Source organism: Fistularia commersonii, chromosome 9 (assembly GCF_037954325.1).
Source record: "Fistularia commersonii isolate RoL2024-O1a breed Wild chromosome 9, RoL_Fcom_v1.0, whole genome shotgun sequence".
NCBI lineage: Eukaryota > Metazoa > Chordata > Actinopteri > Syngnathiformes > Fistulariidae > Fistularia > Fistularia commersonii.
This window is the reverse complement of record NC_141292.1, coordinates 3,516,292-3,534,368: the sequence shown is the minus strand read 5'-3', so window position 1 is coordinate 3,534,368 and position 18,077 is coordinate 3,516,292. Positions and strand designations below refer to the sequence as shown.

At 41.1% G+C, this 18,077-nt stretch overlaps 2 protein-coding genes across 3 annotated transcripts; both read left to right on the top strand.

The window, feature by feature from the left end:
- The first annotated feature begins 211 nt into the window (after positions 1–211).
- Positions 212–7,784, top strand: sdad1 (SDA1 domain containing 1). The gene is made up of 22 exons (XM_086151958.1): positions 212–408; positions 501–605; positions 674–772; positions 1,537–1,647; positions 2,518–2,589; positions 2,695–2,795; positions 3,137–3,194; positions 3,304–3,378; positions 3,549–3,650; positions 3,733–3,802; positions 3,890–3,993; positions 4,093–4,150; positions 4,524–4,582; positions 5,170–5,246; positions 5,348–5,445; positions 5,541–5,617; positions 6,244–6,367; positions 6,474–6,562; positions 6,651–6,841; positions 7,144–7,228; positions 7,426–7,587; positions 7,661–7,784. Exons 1-22 carry the CDS (start codon positions 319–321, stop codon positions 7,706–7,708), a joined length of 2,055 nt encoding a protein of 684 aa, XP_086008084.1. The 5' UTR covers positions 212–318; the 3' UTR covers positions 7,709–7,784.
- Positions 7,785–8,711: 927 nt separating this feature from the next.
- Positions 8,712–17,863, top strand: klhl8 (kelch-like family member 8). 2 transcript variants are annotated; one of them, XM_086151960.1, is made up of 12 exons: positions 8,712–8,787; positions 11,344–11,563; positions 11,795–11,856; positions 12,680–12,845; positions 13,013–13,162; positions 14,560–14,746; positions 15,047–15,190; positions 15,379–15,490; positions 15,764–15,932; positions 16,017–16,176; positions 16,729–16,930; positions 17,723–17,863. In XM_086151960.1, exons 2-12 carry the CDS (start codon positions 11,366–11,368, stop codon positions 17,844–17,846), a joined length of 1,674 nt encoding a protein of 557 aa, XP_086008086.1. In that variant the 5' UTR covers positions 8,712–8,787; positions 11,344–11,365; the 3' UTR covers positions 17,847–17,863. The 2 variants fall into 2 exon arrangements, with proteins under 2 accessions (XP_086008086.1, XP_086008085.1); XM_086151959.1 differs by having other exon boundaries at positions 13,013–13,333.
- Positions 17,864–18,077: the final 214 nt, after the last annotated feature.

The window sequence follows — 18,077 nt, the reverse complement described above, 5'->3', positions numbered from 1 at the left end:
GAAATTTTCTTCAAATACGTTTGACATCAATTCACCCTAAAGATTTGTCTTTCAGATAATAATTGGATTATTTTTCAAATCTTGCGTTAAGTACGTTTTTTAATGGCACAGTTACAATTACATGTCTGTGGAGGTTCTCCGTCATCCGGGTCAGTAACAATTAAAAACACCCGAGCGTAGAACGGAAATTACGTCTTAAACGGAAGTGACGTTACATTAAATGTGGCTGCTTACATTTTCGCCACGCTTACTTTCTAAAAACTGCTAAGTTGGTTGTTATTTTGTTAATATTACGTGCGAAGAGTAAAAAAACCGATCATGCCAGGGCGACAAAACAACAAACTGCCCAGTAATCTGCCTCAGCTGCAGAATCTCATCAAAAGAGACCCGCAGTCTTACTCCGAGGAGGTGAGAATGTTTTTACTTCATAGCTGTTGGATTTAAGCTAGCCAGAACTTCCTGACGACTGGATTTGATCATATTCGTGTTTACCTTCGCAGTTTTTGCAGCAGTACCGACACTACCAGTCTAATATTCAGATCTTCAAACTGCAGCCTGACAAGCCGAATAAGGAGCTGGCTGAACTGGTCATGTTTTTAGCTCAGGTAAGATGCGTGTTAGCACCGAGAATGCGTCCTCGAAGCTGTGTTTTTAAGTGTCTGTCGTCCCTTAGGTTGGCCACTGCTACGTGCAGCATCTCTCCACCTTTCCACAAGAGCTGACCGAGATATTACTTACCTACCACACCGTGGTGGAGCCAGACTTACGAATGGTGAGATTTATAATATGTATTTGTTGATATGCATGCTCCTGGCATGTGACAAGTACCGGCGTTTGCAATTATTCTTGTATGCAATCAACAAAGTAGATATGAAATTAATTTGAACACAGTTAAAGAAAAACCTTCCCTTCATGCATACAAATGCAGCTAAAGCTGGTGTAAATACACAACAAAAGGGGTCTTGTAGACTTTGATGGGGGGCGTGAATGTTTGTAAAACATCAGGCGCTGTATAATTGGTATCTGTATTGTGAAAAACCCTGATATTTGAATAAGAATAAGAACAACTTTATTAATCCCGAAGGAAATTGCTGTGCCAGAGTTACAGAAAATATAACAGGAATAAATAATAAAAGAAAGGCAGAATTAGAAATAAAAATAAACTATAAAGTGTCTCAGTGAAACTATAAAGTGTCTTAGTAAACAGTGATAAAACTATAAGTGTCTTAGTAACAAGTGAGGTAAGGAGTGCACAATAGTATGATAGAAGGGAAAATTGTAGTGTCATTGGGAGACCATTCTTGTATTAATCTTCATAGAACTTGTATCTAATTGACCGCCGGTTCCCAATCGGCCTGTATGACACAGGTTTAGATTTTGTAACAAGCGGCGAATGCAGTTTATTCATTTTCAAGGCTGTGACGATAGTGTTCTAAAGAGAACCCACTAGTATGCCACTGAAGGAGAAGGTACTGAGGTACTGTATATAAAAATAAGAAGATGTATTTATGTTTGCCTATTTTTGTTCCTTGTCAGACCTTCTGCAAAGCGCTAATTCTCTTGAGAAATAAAGATCTGATCAGCCCCTCTGGGCTTCTGGAGCTCTTCTTTGAGCTGCTGCGATGTCATGACAAACTGCTGAGGAAGGTAAGAGCACGTTGCCCTTGAACAACTGCATGATTCATATGTTTTCCCTTTTACTGAGATGATCCCTCTGAATATATTGATATACTACTAAAGGATAATTAACAGGAGATCCCAGAGATGTTTGCATTTGTGTATGTAATTATACAAAAGGTAATGGCTGTATTATGCAATACTATTACACAATGATTACATAACAAACTTGGTTTATAAATTTGGCACATTTTATATAGGAAATCTTAAATGTAGCATACAGTGATTAGACAATAACATATTACGTTGGTTATTACAAAAAGTTGGTGATAAACCACCAAAATTTATCTTTCAAGTAGGTATTTAGACTAAGATCAAATACTAATATTGCCTCCAATATTTCCGAATTTTCAGTTTACCTTGGCGAACATTCACAAGGTTGCATAAAAGATAGAAATATCAGTTCTCACCTCGAGTAAGACCCCTAACTCAGACAGCAGTAATAGATGACATTGGTTATTGATATGTTCATATTTAGGACTAATTTATTAATTAAGAGATGTTTGAACCATGTGTTTAAATACATTTTTCATACTTGTTTGTTGTTACTGCTCTCAACCTGTCAGTTACAAGCTTTGAACTGTAAAATCCAACAACCTCGTCTCTAGTCCTGTCTGTTTCATTACCACAATGTGACTCAAAAACTCGAATATGTCAGCATCTGAGTAGTCTGTAAATACACCTTGAATATGTCAAGGTTTAATGAAATTCTTTGACAGCACCAGGAAGTACATTTTTATCACAAATTTAGAGAAATTCACAACATATTTCATGCCTTTGCTGCCAATTTGTATGTTTCCTCATCTGAGTTTAAAATCTCCATTTATTTTGTCCCTGCAGACTCTATACACACACATTGTAACAGACATCAAAAACATCAACGCAAAGCACAAAAACAACAAGGTTAACACGGTGAGTATCTGCACACTCGAGCTGCATAAACCTAACTTTTGACTGTAGTGTTGAGGAAATGGCTGTTTTTAAATGTTGCCACTCATTGCTCCCGCAACGTTTCAGACATTGCAGAACTTCATGTACACCATGCTGAGAGACCACAATCCCACTGCAGCAAAGATATCTTTAGATGTGATGGTGGAACTCTACAAAAGGAACATCTGGTGAGTGTCACGATAACTGGGACAGTTATCCTTGTGCAATGACTCTTTTTAGTTATTCTAGTTCCTTTACGGTGACTAAGTCCATTTACTCTTTTTATTGAAAAGCATTTCGGTGGTTTACTGAAAAAAAAAAATTGGTCATAAAAAAAAAAAAAAGAATTGTTAAAATAATTCTTTTTTTCAAGCAATTAATTTGTCTGGAATCCAAAGTCCAACAGCAAATTTATATACGGCAGTTTCTGATTATCTATTCATATACTTTTTCATTCATACATGAATAAAAGGAATAGGTATAGCCTTGTATTTAAGAAAAATGACTAATCATCTGTTCCGTGTCACAGGAATGACGCTAAAACAGTCAATGTCATCACAACGGGGTGCTTCTCCAAGGTGACAAAGGTACAGGTTTATCCTCCCTCGATCTAATTGGTTTACTAAATGTGAGGTTTATGATCTTTTATCAGTAAATAAACTTAGCTCACTTAATTTCCCCCCGTTGTGTGTGTAGATCCTTGTTGCAGGGCTCAAATTCTTCTTGGGCACCGATGAAGATGAGAAGAATGACAGCGACGATGATTCAGAGGTGAGTATCAAAGAAGTCATGTTGTCGTACGCTGCAGGGAGGGATCTTTCGTTATAATATTGATAATAATACATCGTATTTATGTGTCCTTGCTTGACACTAAAGGACTCCACGCTGTAATGCAGTGACTCGCGCGACAGTTTTTGTGAAGGAGCCGTCTTGTCTTGCAGGCAGAAGGGCCAACAGCGCGAGACCTCATGGTTAGATTCTCCACTGGCAGGAAAACCTCCAAAAACAAAAAGAAGATGGAAAAAGCCATGAAAGTCCTCAAGGTAACTCCTAATACTTTGAGATTTGTCAAGTGACCTATGAGCCTCTGGTGAATGACATCTCACTCCCCCACACTCTGGACAGAAACACAAGAAAAAGAAAAATGCAGAAGTTTTCAATTTCTCTGCAATCCACCTGATTCACGACCCTCAAGGTAGGCTCACCCGGAGTCTCCACACAGCTGCAGCTCATGGGTCTTGCAAAATGTGTTTATTTATTTGTTCAAAATATATTTTATTAGATTTCTCAGAAAAACTCTTAAGGCAGTTGGAAAATTCCAAAGAACGTTTTGAGGTGAAGATTATGATGATGGAGCTCATATCCAGACTAGTCGGAATCCATGAGGTAAAAGCCGTCGCTCTGACTTGAAACTAAATTTATATCACAAACTAGAAATCGTACATCTATTAATAATGAAACTGTTTTTCCTGTTTCTTTCTTCAGCTCTTCCTCTTCAACTATTATCCCTTCATCCAGAGGTTCCTTCAGCCCCATCAAAGAGGTAAAGTCAGAGAGATGAGAGCATTGTGGCTCGGTCCAGAGTTGGTGTTAAAATGCACTCAGTCTCTAGATTGCCAATGGATATACTCAGGATTTCAAAATTGTATTCTGTTGCTCAGATTATATTTAAAAAAAATCTGTGGTGTGTACAGAACTTTGCAAACTAACATCGGCGTTTGGGACGTGCATTGATGCGATCTCCAGTAGAAGGTTTTTGTTGGACTGTCTTTGACAGCAGTAGGTGGTGATGACACCGGTTGTATAATCAAACTGCTGGCAACGTCCTTCAAGCCTGTTCACTGGGTGGATTTTTATGCTGTGTTCAGCACCTACTTTGTTTTGAAGAGATGTTTCCAACAATCTGCTCTTTGCAGATGTGACAAAGATTCTCCTGTGTGCTGCGCAGGCCTCCCATCAGCTCGTCCCTCCAGAGGTAAAAGTCATATCAGCATAATTCCCTTTCTTTGCTGGTGTTCATTGGCCAGTCAACCTTATGCAATTCATTTATTTAGAAATATCAGTCATCAGGCATGCATATGCTCAATGACCATCATAATACTTTGTGTAATAAGTGCTCCATTCTTTTTTTAATTCAAGGTTTTTTTAGGGAACAAAAGTAAAACTTAAAAGGGAAATCTTATCCAAACAAAAAAGTTCGCAAATTCTCAAAATGTTTTTTGGAAATGTTTTTTTAAGTCCATTCTTGTAGTTTTATGGTGACACTGTTGCATAATTTAATTCCCTTATTTTCTTAACAAACATGGCTTTAAATGTATTAAATGCCTTAGTGGGGATCAAAACATAAATCCTGGTCTTCCTGATGTATTTGCAGGAAGGCAAATATCCAAAACTCATAATCAAATAGCAAATAAAGTAAAACCGACAATTTTTTTTCTGTTTTTTTTTTTTTTAGAATTTTGTGAATTTTAGGGGTTACCTCCCCTTTATTCTAATATTCCTGTTTCATTTTATTTATTTATTTTTATTTTAACTATTAACACACTACTGTCTCTTGTTCAGATCATTGAACCAATGATTATGACCATCGCCAACAACTTCGTGACAGACAGAAACTCAGGGGAGGTTATGACCGTCGGGTAAGTTATTATTTCCTGGACTATCTTCTTATTGTAGAGTACAGGGGATAAAATGTTGAGGGAAAAAAATACTCACAGGAAAATAACTTTATGTTTTCAAGTATCAATGCAATCAAAGAGGTGGCTGCCCGTTGTCCACTCGCCATCACTGAGGATTTGTTGCAGGATCTGGCTCAGTACAAGACTCACAAAGACAAGAGTGAGTGGCAATTTTGTTTTTTCCTTTTTAACACACACACATATACATATATGCATTCCCAAATTCACACACGTTGGTGTCTGTGTTTGCGCCAGATGTGATGATGTCTGCCCGGGCGTTGATCCAGCTGTTCAGAAACCTCAATCCTCAAATGCTGCACAAAAAAGACAGAGTAAGTGAGCGTAAACTCTTGCCTACGTTATGTTTCTAAAGTCAGTCACAGAAAATGCATTTTTTTGTTAGAACAACAATTTATTGGGTGTGATCAGTATAAAAAAAAGAATACGTGGATCTACTACTGGCAGACACGGCTCTCAACAAGTTTACCTGTCGCTAGCAGTCTTAAACAGACATATTGGTATCAGTGTATAAGGTGGTCAGTATGAAAAGTTCTTGGATCAATATTTCGATATCCTGCAAATTTGAGAAATTGATTTTACATCCATTCCTAGAACACACCTGGCCAGACACCAGTACTGTTCAGATGTTTAATTGTTGTTGACAGTCAAGTTCAGTGCCAGTAATTTGAGATCATTTGAAAACATGATGACATTGATGACAGATTTTATTACTTGTAAGTGGTTTTGGAAACCGGTCAAAATTTTGAAATCCAGCATCGAATGTTAATGTCAACCCGATAGATAGTTGCAGTTTTACAATCTCAACAATAACATCCAATAATTCAACACAAATCAGTCATTTTCGATATTTTTCTCTCCCCAAATGTCGATCTGAGCAACTTTTTCCAAAATCACAATTCCGGCTTCTGTTATAAACCCAGACTCTTTTTCTGTCCAGGGACGACCCACAGAGGCGTCGGCAGAGGCCAAAATCAAAGACTACGGCGAGCTTGAAGCTAAAGATTACATCCCTGGCGCTGAAGTGCTGGAAGTGGAGGAGGAGGCCAAAGAGGCAGACGAAGGTTAGCGTCTTACGGATCGGCAAAGGAAGCAGCCACACACACTGAGTGTGTCGGTGTATTCAAAAATAAAGTTGCGGGTTTTATTTTCTTGTTATTCTTAACCTAGATGGCTGGGAGAGTGCCAGTGTCAGTGATGACGATGAAGATGGGGAGTGGGTGGACGTCCATCACTCTTCCGATGAGGGACAAGAAGTGGTGAGACGGATAAACAAAACAAAACATTTTAATCGACCGCACAAGAGGAGCGACGTCTTGTGTTAAAGTCGGTTCTGCCTTTCAAAAGGTGGAGAAGCTTCAGAGTTTGCCAGCGGAGGAAAGGCAGGCCAAGGCGGCCGCAGTCAGTGTCAGCAGGCTCCTCACCCAAGACGACTTCAAGAAGATCCGTCTGGTCCAGATGGCGAAGGAGGTCAACGCTGCACCGGGAAAAGGCCAGAAGAGGAAAATCCTGGACAGTGATGACGAGTCTGAAAGCAGGTTAGAACCGAAACCATCAATGTTGGAAAACCTTTTCCGCTCCGAAGCTCGTCGTTCTGGATCAATGAAGTATTCATTGATTCTGAAAACTACATAGAATAAAGGGACTAAGGTAACCTTTGCGTTTGGGGGGGGGGGAAACAAACAGAAATAATAGAATAGGTCACACAAATACCAGTGTGCTATCTAATATCTCCAACTGCGGTGTGCTGAAATTGTTTTATTATTGTTAATGTCTGTTGTCGTAGATCGGTAAGTTTGGAAATCTGTTTTAACGGTGGACTATCGTGCGTCTCTTTTAGAGGGGAGCTCCTCACATTGAGGAACATTGAAAAACTACATAAGAAGCCAAAAGAGGACAAAGAAACCAGACTTGCAACAGCGATGGTAAAGTCAAAGTCAATTTTAACAATTCTGCCTTATGTGTCACACTTACAGAGTATTGAAATAGCGTAATGATAATAATCTGAACCATAACTTTTAACTGTTTGCTGAGGAGCCCTCTGGGTGGTGCCGTGGACTCCGCACAGTCCGTCATCCGTGTACGCCGTGACAGCAAATAACAGCAGGTTATGATTTTTCAGGCTGGACGAAGTGATCGGAAGGACTTTGTCAGGAAAAGGACCAAGCTCAACCCACATGCAAGCACCAGCAACAAGGAGAAGAGGAGGAAGAAGAACTTCATGATGATGAGACACAGTCAGAATGTTAGAACTAAAGGCAAACGCTCCTTTAGGGAGAAACAGGTACGTCACATCTGTCAGGAGGTAATTCTTCTTAGATTTTCAGCTTCACTTAAAAATAATGTCTTCTGTCCAGATCGCCCTACGGGATGCACTTCTCAAAAAGAGGAAGCAGTACAAGTAGGACTGGAGGACATGTTCCATCTGATGAACACCACAAACCTGAATCTTTACCATATTAAATCATATTCTACATCCAATTATTGGTTATTATTGTATTATTTTCAGTGTTCTGGAATAAATGTTGTTTTTTTTTTCCAGGCTAGAAATGCATAATCGTTCTTTTATTATTTTTCTTGTAGATGAATACTATAATATGAACATTTAAAGCCAAGTGATGGCTTGTCTTCCAGCTGATAAATCGGCTTCTCTGTAACTACAAGGGTATGGCACACCCGTAACTATGAATATACAAGTAATTCTTATTTATGGTTTACTTTTAAAGACATTGCAGTTGATCAATGTGCATAAAGAACAGTAAACTAAATAGAGCCATATAGATGTAATAAAACTTGATGATAATGGATATTGCAAATCAGTAACTACATTATAAAACACCACAAATGTAATTTATTTTTGCTCTCCTCGCATCTTGCACACAAAGTATTGTCCGGTTTATAGATTACGCAACAGTCTTTTAGAGAAATGTAATTAAATCTGAATTTGACTTATTTTGCATGACGAACTAATCAAAGCTTTGTACACAAGACAGGCTGCATTCAAAAATAAAAAAAATCGTCTGACTGGCATGTGAAGTAAGTATCTTCAAGGATTTGCGGGTGTTCATGAATATTTTTAGGCAGGGGTTTCTCGGCCCATACATTTTGATATGATGGCAATCATGTAACAGTCATAAATGCAACGTGAATTGTCCTGGTAACACTTTTCCTGCAGCTCCCGAAGACAAGAAACGAAAACGTGATTTGAATATGAAGGATATAGCAGCATTTATCATTTGTTTCAGATTATTTTATGCTTCAGAGGTAGGTTTGAAATGAAAGGAAAAATAAGGGCTGTTTTATGACATCCTAGGTGTTGACCATCTCCACTGAGTTCACATTGTAGTTGGACTTCAGTCTCTGGTCTCCAAGGTAACGTGTTGGAACTACAATACCCATAAAGCACCTGAAATTACAGCAAACGTGCAAAAGTCAAACATTTCGTTCAATGAAGCCGGCATTTTAATTCTTGCTGCGAAATGAGGTATCCAAATTCAACACGTCTCACTTGTGGTAACGACTAACCGATATCGCCGACACCTTACAAGAAGTATTTTTCTTCATTTCAGCTCTTAATTCCGCTTTATCTCGTGTCAGCTAAGAACAGCCAACGTTTGCGCTGCTAGCCTGTTCGTTAGCCTCTGTTAGCAAACAAGCTAACCGTTAATCTAGCGTTGTCGTTTATAAGTAACTTTATCGTCGTCGACAGAGTCGTACTGTCTTGTTTCTGGGTTTTTACGAGTAAACCGGACCCACTAATGCTTTGCCTTCTCATGACCTGAGTAACCGAGATCGTTTCAGATACTATTAAAAGTGGGATTCTTAGCATGTTATGATAATTCAATTTAAATTTAGGTGTGTGATATGCTGTGCTACCTATAATGCTACGTGCAACTCAAATGCTAGGTAAACATACTTAACAGTTCACTAAATAGGTGCCTGTTTTCACACACATGTGTTTCTGAGCTAGCTATTACACACTAAAGTGTAGAATTTAAAATATTAACTTTTTTTTTACATTTTTTACTCCTACTACAATTGCATACAGTCATTTATATGTATATTATATAGTGCAAAGGGTGCTAATTTGATATGTGGTTATAGAAAGAGCACACGACAAGCAAGCAGGCAATAAATCTATTATGTATAAAGCTGAGCACAACCTTTTGCATAGAACATTGCCATACGGGTCAGAAATACACAAAGGGGAAATAAACCCAGTTGTCTGTATAAAATGTCAGAGACATTAGCACTTATGTTGGACACAAAAAGTGTTAAGGCAGCTGGATTTGCAAGGGAAAAGCACTTCGGTAAGAGATCGTGTTTAATTTGCCAACAAGATAGCGTAATATTGGAAGTGTCACATTAGGTTGAAATGCATTGCTCTTTTGTGAAGTGATTTGACTTGACAACATCATGGTCTGATGACAGTATAGTCATCCTCCATGCCTTTTGTGCCCAATGTGGCACGCTGGTTGCCGGATTGAGCCTTTTTATGTGTCGCATTTGGATTAAATGTTGCTTGGATTAAAAGAGACGTCGCTTTTTGCACATTGCTTTCCGGTGCTGTCGTTTTGGATGAGCAAGATATCTATAGTTAAATTTTTTACCACGATCACTAACTTCTTATGAATTATATAACACAGTTGGAGAACAGTAAGCTTTGAAGACCATGAACTGCGTCATGGTTTATCACCCAGTGGAGTGGATATCATGGCATTTCTTCCTGTCTTGAGAAACCATACGCTCGAAGATGAAGATGAAGCCAAACGTCAAGCCAAAATATAAGTGAAGGAGCCTTTGATCGCCAGTGCATATGATGAAACTTGACGTTTCCTTCCTTTAAATCTGAGAGGACTAGTGATGAGGAGCTGATACACTGAGTCTATTCAGCGTCAGAGAAACAGCTTGAAAGAGAGACAGTGCATCATCTGTAAGGTGTGGGTGGAGCTTTGGCCGCTGGCTGTCTGCTCTCAGTTTATCAGTCCTTTTCTAAAGACGCCTGTGGAGATTTTTCTTCTGTCAGACTCAGCGAGAGGTAGGATTTTTGTGTTTTAGTCTGATTGTTCTGTGTCTGCAGCATTTCCATTGAGCCTGCTAGTTTGGTGCATGTGAAATGTACCTGCATTTTTGTCCCTTTCAGTTGGCTTCAGTCATTTTAACGAGTAAAGGGGAAGTGACAGAAGGGGGTGGGGGGTACTGAACAAACTTGCTCAGCTGGCAGGGAATATCACCGACTTGTCTCTCTTTTGTTTCCTCTATTTAAGCCTGCGAAAGGTTATTCTCACAAAGGTTTTCTAGTTTGCATGGTTGGAACTTGTTAGTTGAAGGTAATGTTGTCTTTACATGGCCGCAAGCAAGGAGCAATTATTGAACGTTTTTATTAATGGCCTAAGACAGGCTGCATTTCTTCTATAAACAGCTATAGTTTTTTGGATTCATCAATTAGAAGAAGTCAAATCGGAACAATGTGTCATTTGTGTAGTACTTTTTCTGCTAAAGCATTTGCATAATATTGAAGCAATTTACTTTGACCACATTCTATATGTACTGAAGTGATACCAAACATAGAGACTATTACTGCAGTATTGATAATATGGCGCATGTACCCGTCATTGGAGATATGGACTAATTTCAGGTGGCAAAATGTGTAATGGTTGTTATTTAGAAACATTATGTGTCTAAATGAGCTAAAGAACACATCTGGTCATTACCATAATCAATTGATTACTCGGTCTGTTGGATTGATACACACCGGGCAAACTGGCTGCGGCTGCTTTCTGTGTTTCCAACATAATAAATGTAATAACATGGACACAATGGAACAATGGAGACCATTGGCCTCAGCGCTGTCCTGGCTCTTTCAATCGTCCATTAATAAGCGTACGATTGATTCTCGGTCCTCTGGCATTTATAAGTAAGTAATCCGTCATTGGACCCTGATTTGCTTGGGACAAACCTTGTCAGGATGCGCAGGTATATTTGTGACTTGATCATTTTGGAACTACCACTTGAATGATCTTCTCTTCCTCAACCTCAGGTGTGGTTTCTTGTAGCCAGCTATGGCACCAGGGGACGTGGTGCCAGACAATGCCAAGCAGCTCAAGTCCAAGGAGAAGCGACCCGGGAACAGGGCGTCAAAAGTTGACTGTGAGCCTGATGGGTCCTTTGTCTTCGAGGCTCATGAGGCGTGGAAGGACTTCCATAACTCCCTCAGACATTTTTACGAAGTAGGAGAGCTCTGCGATGTCACACTGAAGGTCAGTCGGTCGTCTGGGATTCGGAGGATATTTTCGAGATTTAGAGGGATACATGTGGCTGAAGTTACATTTATATCTCAGCTGTCATTGTTGGCTCATGGAGTCGTCCCATTTGTTGTATTCCTTTGTTTTAAATGATCAGAATTGGAAACTTGAGAGAGAGAGGTTATTATATATTTGTCTGCTTTTTTTTAACCTACATCTGCAACATGTGTGTTTGTGTTTCTGTAGGTTGGCAGTCGACTGATACCATGTCACAAGCTTGTGCTGGCTTGTGTCATTCCATACTTCAGGTGTGCACAGTTTTGATACCATAGCTGTAATATATATATGTTGAAATATTGTATAGAAAAAGCATAAAGAACAATACACACTAATAAAACACTGAATGGAATACAAAGGTAACAGGGCAAGAATTGCACATCTCAAACAGTGTAAATCAACAAGAATAAATGAGTAAAATCAAGCACCACCCACTTTTAAATGAGGTTAGGGGCCGTGTAGGTGCAAGATGATACTGAGCAAACTAACTTTCCCAGATTATCTGTAATCTATCCTTTGCTTTGGATTCTCCCGAATGCAGCCCATGCCCAAGGCTGGATGGAATGCTACACCACTCAGTCAGGAGCATTAGTTTTAACAAAAACATCGCTGGACGCTGAGCGATTCAAAAGGCAATTTTTTGAAATGTCTAAAACTTTAAGCTTTTTAATGGCCGGCAGGAAGTAACTTCATTTGTGACAGCTGATTTGCACATTGTATTGAAGGCTGAGGGGAAAGTCGGCGTGGATTTATTGATCACATGTGCTGGTTTGGAGTTTCCTTCCACGCAGCTTGATGTTCCCTTTTCTAAATTACAATCCTAAAATAGGATTTGCTTTGGGGAGTGACTACCTTGACATTGTCCTGTAGTTACCACAGCAACATGTTCGTATCTGTAAAAATACAGCCCCTATGTCAACTTCTGCCGCAAAATGGAAAATATAATGATGCCGGTAAACTTCAGAGGACCACCGCTTTCTCTGAAAACCTTATCACAAATGTAATATCACATACAAGCACGTCTGGTTTTTCAGGAGAAGTTTTCCTCCTTTCTAAGTGGCTGTTGTCCCTTAGGGCCATGTTCCTGTCAGAGATGTCAGAGGCCAAGCAGGAACTGATAGAGATCAAGGACTTTGATAGCGATGCCATCCAGGACTTGGTGCACTTTGCCTACTCCTCCAGGCTGACGTTGACAGTGGACAATGTCCAGCCCCTGCTGTACGCCGCCTGCATTCTTCAGGTAGTGTGTAATGTTAAACTGTCCTCTGTATTTTACACACTGTATGGCTGTTCTGTGGGTCTGGGGACCGCCGAAATCTGCAAACAGTCTCGGAAATGTTTTGACATTTAGCAAGTGTGTCAATTGGAACGTCCATATTAGTTTTTATTTCTGCCTCAATCTGTCAGGTGGAGTTGGTGGCGAGAGCATGCTGCGAGTACATGAAGGCGCACTTTCACCCCACCAACTGTCTGGCTGTTCGCACCTTTGCTGAGAGCCACAATCGTGTGGACCTGATGGACATGGCCGATCGCTATGCTTGCGAACACTTCACTGAGGTAGTGGAGTGTGAGGACTTTACGTGTGTGTCTCCCCAGCACTTGCGCACATTACTGTCCTCCAGCGAGCTCAATATCCACTCAGAGACACAGGTGTACAATGCAGCAGTGAAATGGCTAAAAGCAAACCCACAACACCACGAGGCCTGGCTGGACCAGATCATGTCTCAGGTTAGAGTGCATAGCTTGCATCTTGAGGCTCTAGATTGAGTCGCACTGGATACATGAAAATCGCATCCCCTATTTTAATGTCTATCGGTTTATGAAAGCGCATCTGTATGCTAGTGAAATAAAAACTCGGGCCCGAATCTAACTTGTTCTCGCACCAAGGCGGCCGCATGTTAGGCTCCGCAACACCAGTAATACACTGATATGGCAAACTTCCCAATAAGCGGTTGCCTCTCTGCTCAGCATTAAGCCCTGTTTATAGTCTCGATTACCTTTTCAGGCTCGTAGCTGACTGCTAAATGCTCTGCATTGTTCACCAGCGAGTCAATAAGTGCATCTGTCCTTTGGTGCTGAGCGCTTTTTGTGCTTTCAGAACATTTTCCTTTGAAAACAGCTGTTTTCTTCAACCGCCCGTAACAAGAAGGGCATTATTACAAGTTCAAATGGATTCAGGCAAACAAGCCAAACGCCTCTTGAGCGAATATTCACAGGATGCAATAACTACATCAGGACCGCACAGAGTAATGGCTACCATTGAATTGCCACCCAGAGCTAAAATACTTCGACTTGTCGTTCCTTTTGACAGAATCCGCAGATTCAAATTAAAAGCGAACAGAAGGTACACACAGTTCAGGTCCCCCCTTCTTGCTCATGGTGGAAATAAAGGAGTGACCTTGTATTTTAAATGGAAGTTAAAATGAATTGATGCTGTGTGTGAAGATCTATGAACCGTCAGGATTTACAGTTATGTGTTTTGCACAGTAATTATCGAAAAATACCCCTCTTTTAATATTGCATTATTTTGTAACCAATACCATATCTCGACAAACTTATTTCATGCAAGTTTATTATTGCTGTTGTGTCACTGTGCTTGCCTGAGCCCTCCTGAGCCCTCCAGCTGGTGCTGTCTGTCTGCCTGAATCCATGTGAATGCAGCATAAAGGTGCTGGCCAGACAGCCAAACAATAAGATGCTTTGTGGACTTGCAAAGCTCTAAATCCAGTGGGAGCTGCATAGTTTGCTGATATTTCTCTGAAGGTCCATCGGTACAAACTGGACCTCAACATCGTTCGATTGTTTTTAAAATCTTAAAATGTTCAATACCTATCTCGGCGAATTGCAGGAGGTTTGGTTTTGTAACATTGTGGATAACTATTGTGGCATAGGTTTACAGCTTATAGCCGAGTATCATTTTTAACAACCTTTGCCCTCTTTATGTCGGCCTCCAGGTGCGCCTCCCCCTCCTCCCTGTAGAGTTCCTGACTGGAACGGTGGCCAAAGATGAGATGATCAAAGGTAACTTAAGTTGTCGTGACCTGATGGATGAAGCCAGGAACTACCACCTTCACCTCAACAACAAGGTGGTGCCGGACTTTGAGTACTCGGTCCGCACCATTCCCCGGAAGCACACCGCAGGTCCGTCTTAAATGGCTTTCTGCAGCGGCAATGTAACCAATGCTTTTATGACATTTGCGACATTCTTTGACCCTAAAAATAAGTAAATAATTTAGGCTTCCTGTATTGTAACAGCCCCAGGCGCCTCCAGCCGCAAACAAAACCATCCCAATGGAGTAACATGTCATTTATGGAACTATGTCATGTTGACTTTCTACATTGGTTATTTTTCCCAGACATTGTGTTTGCTCTTTGGGCATAAAAAACGGTATATATTCTCTTTATTTGTCAAACTTGCGTTCTTTCCGACCATTTCCCCAGGGGTTTTGTTTTGTGTGGGCGGCCGGGGGGGTTCGGGCGACCCATTTCGCAGCATAGAGTGCTACTCCATCACCAAGAACAGCTGGTTCTTTGGCCCTGAAATGAACAGCAGACGTCGTCATGTTGGAGTAATATCGGTCGGAGGTAAGAGAAGTTCTGTCTGTATCTTGAGGACGCAAGGCTATAAGGGTTTTGGTATTTAGAGAGCAAAACACACACATTTTATTGTCCTTCCTAACAGGATGAAATTCAAATTTGGAATGAATGCTGTATGACAAACGGTGAGACTATTAAGAGCATGAAAACCTAGTCTCTTTGCTTTTCTTCTTCAGGAAAGGTTTACGCTGTCGGGGGCCACGATGGCAATGAGCACTTGGGCAATATGGAGATGTTTGACCCCCTCACAAATAAATGGATGATGAAAGCTTCCATGAACACCAAGAGGTACAAGAACATGCATTTTTTTTGTTTTTTTAATAATCAAAATAATCGCTGCTGAGACTGAAAAAAAAATATTTTCAAGCCTTTTTTTTTTTTTTTGCGCCCAAGTAAATAATCCAGTATCTTTGAGCGGCTTTAATTACCAGCCCCGGCAAACACATTGGGAATCCACGGATTAATTTGCATTCTGCTCAGTACTTCTTTGTGTGTTTACTCGTCTTGGCATTTTTGATACATAGCAGCAGTGTCAGGTCTGAGGAAGGCCGTGTTTTCCAGGAGGGGTATCGCCCTGGCAGCTCTAGGTGGCCCCATTTACGCCATCGGCGGTCTGGATGACAACTCCTGCTTCAACGATGTGGAGCGGTACGATATCGAGGCTGACGGCTGGAGCGCCGTGGCTCCAATGAACACGCCCCGAGGAGGAGTGGGATCCGTGGCTCTCGGGGTGAGGCCGGACGGGAAAGACCAAACTTAAGCGCTCGGCTCCACACTGCACTTCACCGCACCGCTGTGTACTCTCTCTCGCCAGAGTTTCGTCTACGCCGTGGGCGGCAACGACGGCGTGGCATCTCTGTCAAGTGTAGAACGCTTCAACCCCCATCTCAACAAGTGGATGGAGGTCAAAGAGATGGGCCAGCGACGGGCCGGGAATGGAGTCAGCAAACTTAACGGCTGCCTCTATGTTGTTGGTGAGAGGAATTGGCGCCTGTCAGCACCACTGGACGCGAATCCAGTTGGTCTTTGTGCCGTTGCGCCATTTCAGCTCTTCCAAACATACATTTCCTTCTGACTGGAGATCCTAAAGTAGATGTGCTGTCCAGTACTTGCTTTTGCTGCTTGGACTGAAGTGACATTGTCTTCTGTGTTGGCGGATTTCCTTATTCTTTCTCTACTCATGTTTTCTGTGACGCGCATAAGAAAAGGGAAAGACAAAAGGTTATGTTTTGTAAAGCTGTCTGGTAACTGATTTACTAAAAGCAAGGATGATATTTTTATTGTTGCACTTGAACCTCAGGAGTCATTCGGAGAACTTGAAAACATCTGCTCGGAGGCTCAGCTATGACTCATGATGTTTTTTTTTTTGTTTTTTTTTTTTAGTCTTTCTTTCTTCGGTTTCGGGTACATTAAATAACCCCTTGAGTTATCATAAATGCCAGTTCCCTACAGATGACTCTCTTTACCGCCGGGAGAAGCCGACAAATCGACCGAATGTTATTTCAATCGTTGTTTTTCCTGTGAAGGTGGTTTTGACGACAACTCGCCACTGAGCTCCGTGGAACGCTTTGACCCGCGAATGCACCGCTGGGAGTACGTGTCAGAGCTGACCACGCCACGGGGCGGCGTCGGGGTCGCCACGGTGATGGGAAGGGTGTTTGCCGTCGGCGGCCACAACGGAAACATCTACCTGAACACAGTCGAGGCGTTTGAACCCCGAATGAACAGGTGACGACATGATCGGGTATTAGCTGGTGCCAGTTTTGTCCCCAGAGCCTTTTAAACCCGCCGTCACTACACACTCCTGAGCCACAAAACTGTGGATGGTTAAAAAAAAAAAAAACTTTTGACAATTGATAGAAATTTAAAAAAAAAATCTAATCAGTAGTGCTTTATTATACATCACTGTTATGTTTTATATAAATGTGTGTGTGTGTATATATATATATGTATATATATACATATATATATATACACTGCTCAAAAAAAATAAAGGGAACACTTAAAAAACACATCCTAGATCTAAATGAATGAAATATTCTTATGAAATACTTTGCTCTTTACACAGTTGAACGTGCTGACAACAAAATCACACAAAAATGATCAATGGAAATCAATTGTATCAACCCATGGAGGTCTGGATTAGGAATCACACTCAAAATTAAAGTGTAAAAACAAACTCCAGGCTGATCCAACTTTGATGACATGTCCTTAAAACAAGTCAAAATGAATCTGTGTTGCTTCCTGAGTGGACACTATGATTTCACAGAAGTGTGATTGACTTGGAGTTACATTGTGTTGTTCAAGTGTTCCCTTTATTTTTTTGAGCAGTATATATACACACATTTATGTGTGTATAAAACATAAAAACAATGATGTATAATTTAGCACTAACAATTACGCCATTATGTTCTTCCTTAGTAGTAACAAACTTTTCGTCACATGCGGTCAATAAACAGGGCCAGAGCTTGTATGTTGGAATATGTTTTGAGTTTGCTTTGTTTGTGTTTCCCCTCTCAGGTGGGAGCTGGTGGGCTCCGTGTCTCACTGCCGCGCCGGAGCCGGAGTGGCGGTCTGTTCGTCTCACGTCAGTCAGATCCGCGACGTCGGCCAAGGCTCCAGCAACGTGGTCAACTGCATGTGACCCCCCCCCCCCCCCGATCCCCCGACCCCCCCCCCCCCTTCCTCAGGAGACGGCCGCGTCTCCTTCAGGTCTGATCACTGCACAAGCACACAACACACGACGCGTGCACGACCGGCGGAAAGCCACCGTCGGCCATGTACAAATCTGATGTTCGCTCTTCAAAAGAGGGACTGGGGAAATATCCAGAGGGAACGCAAGGAGCTCATCCAACAGATCTCCTAACAAAGTGAC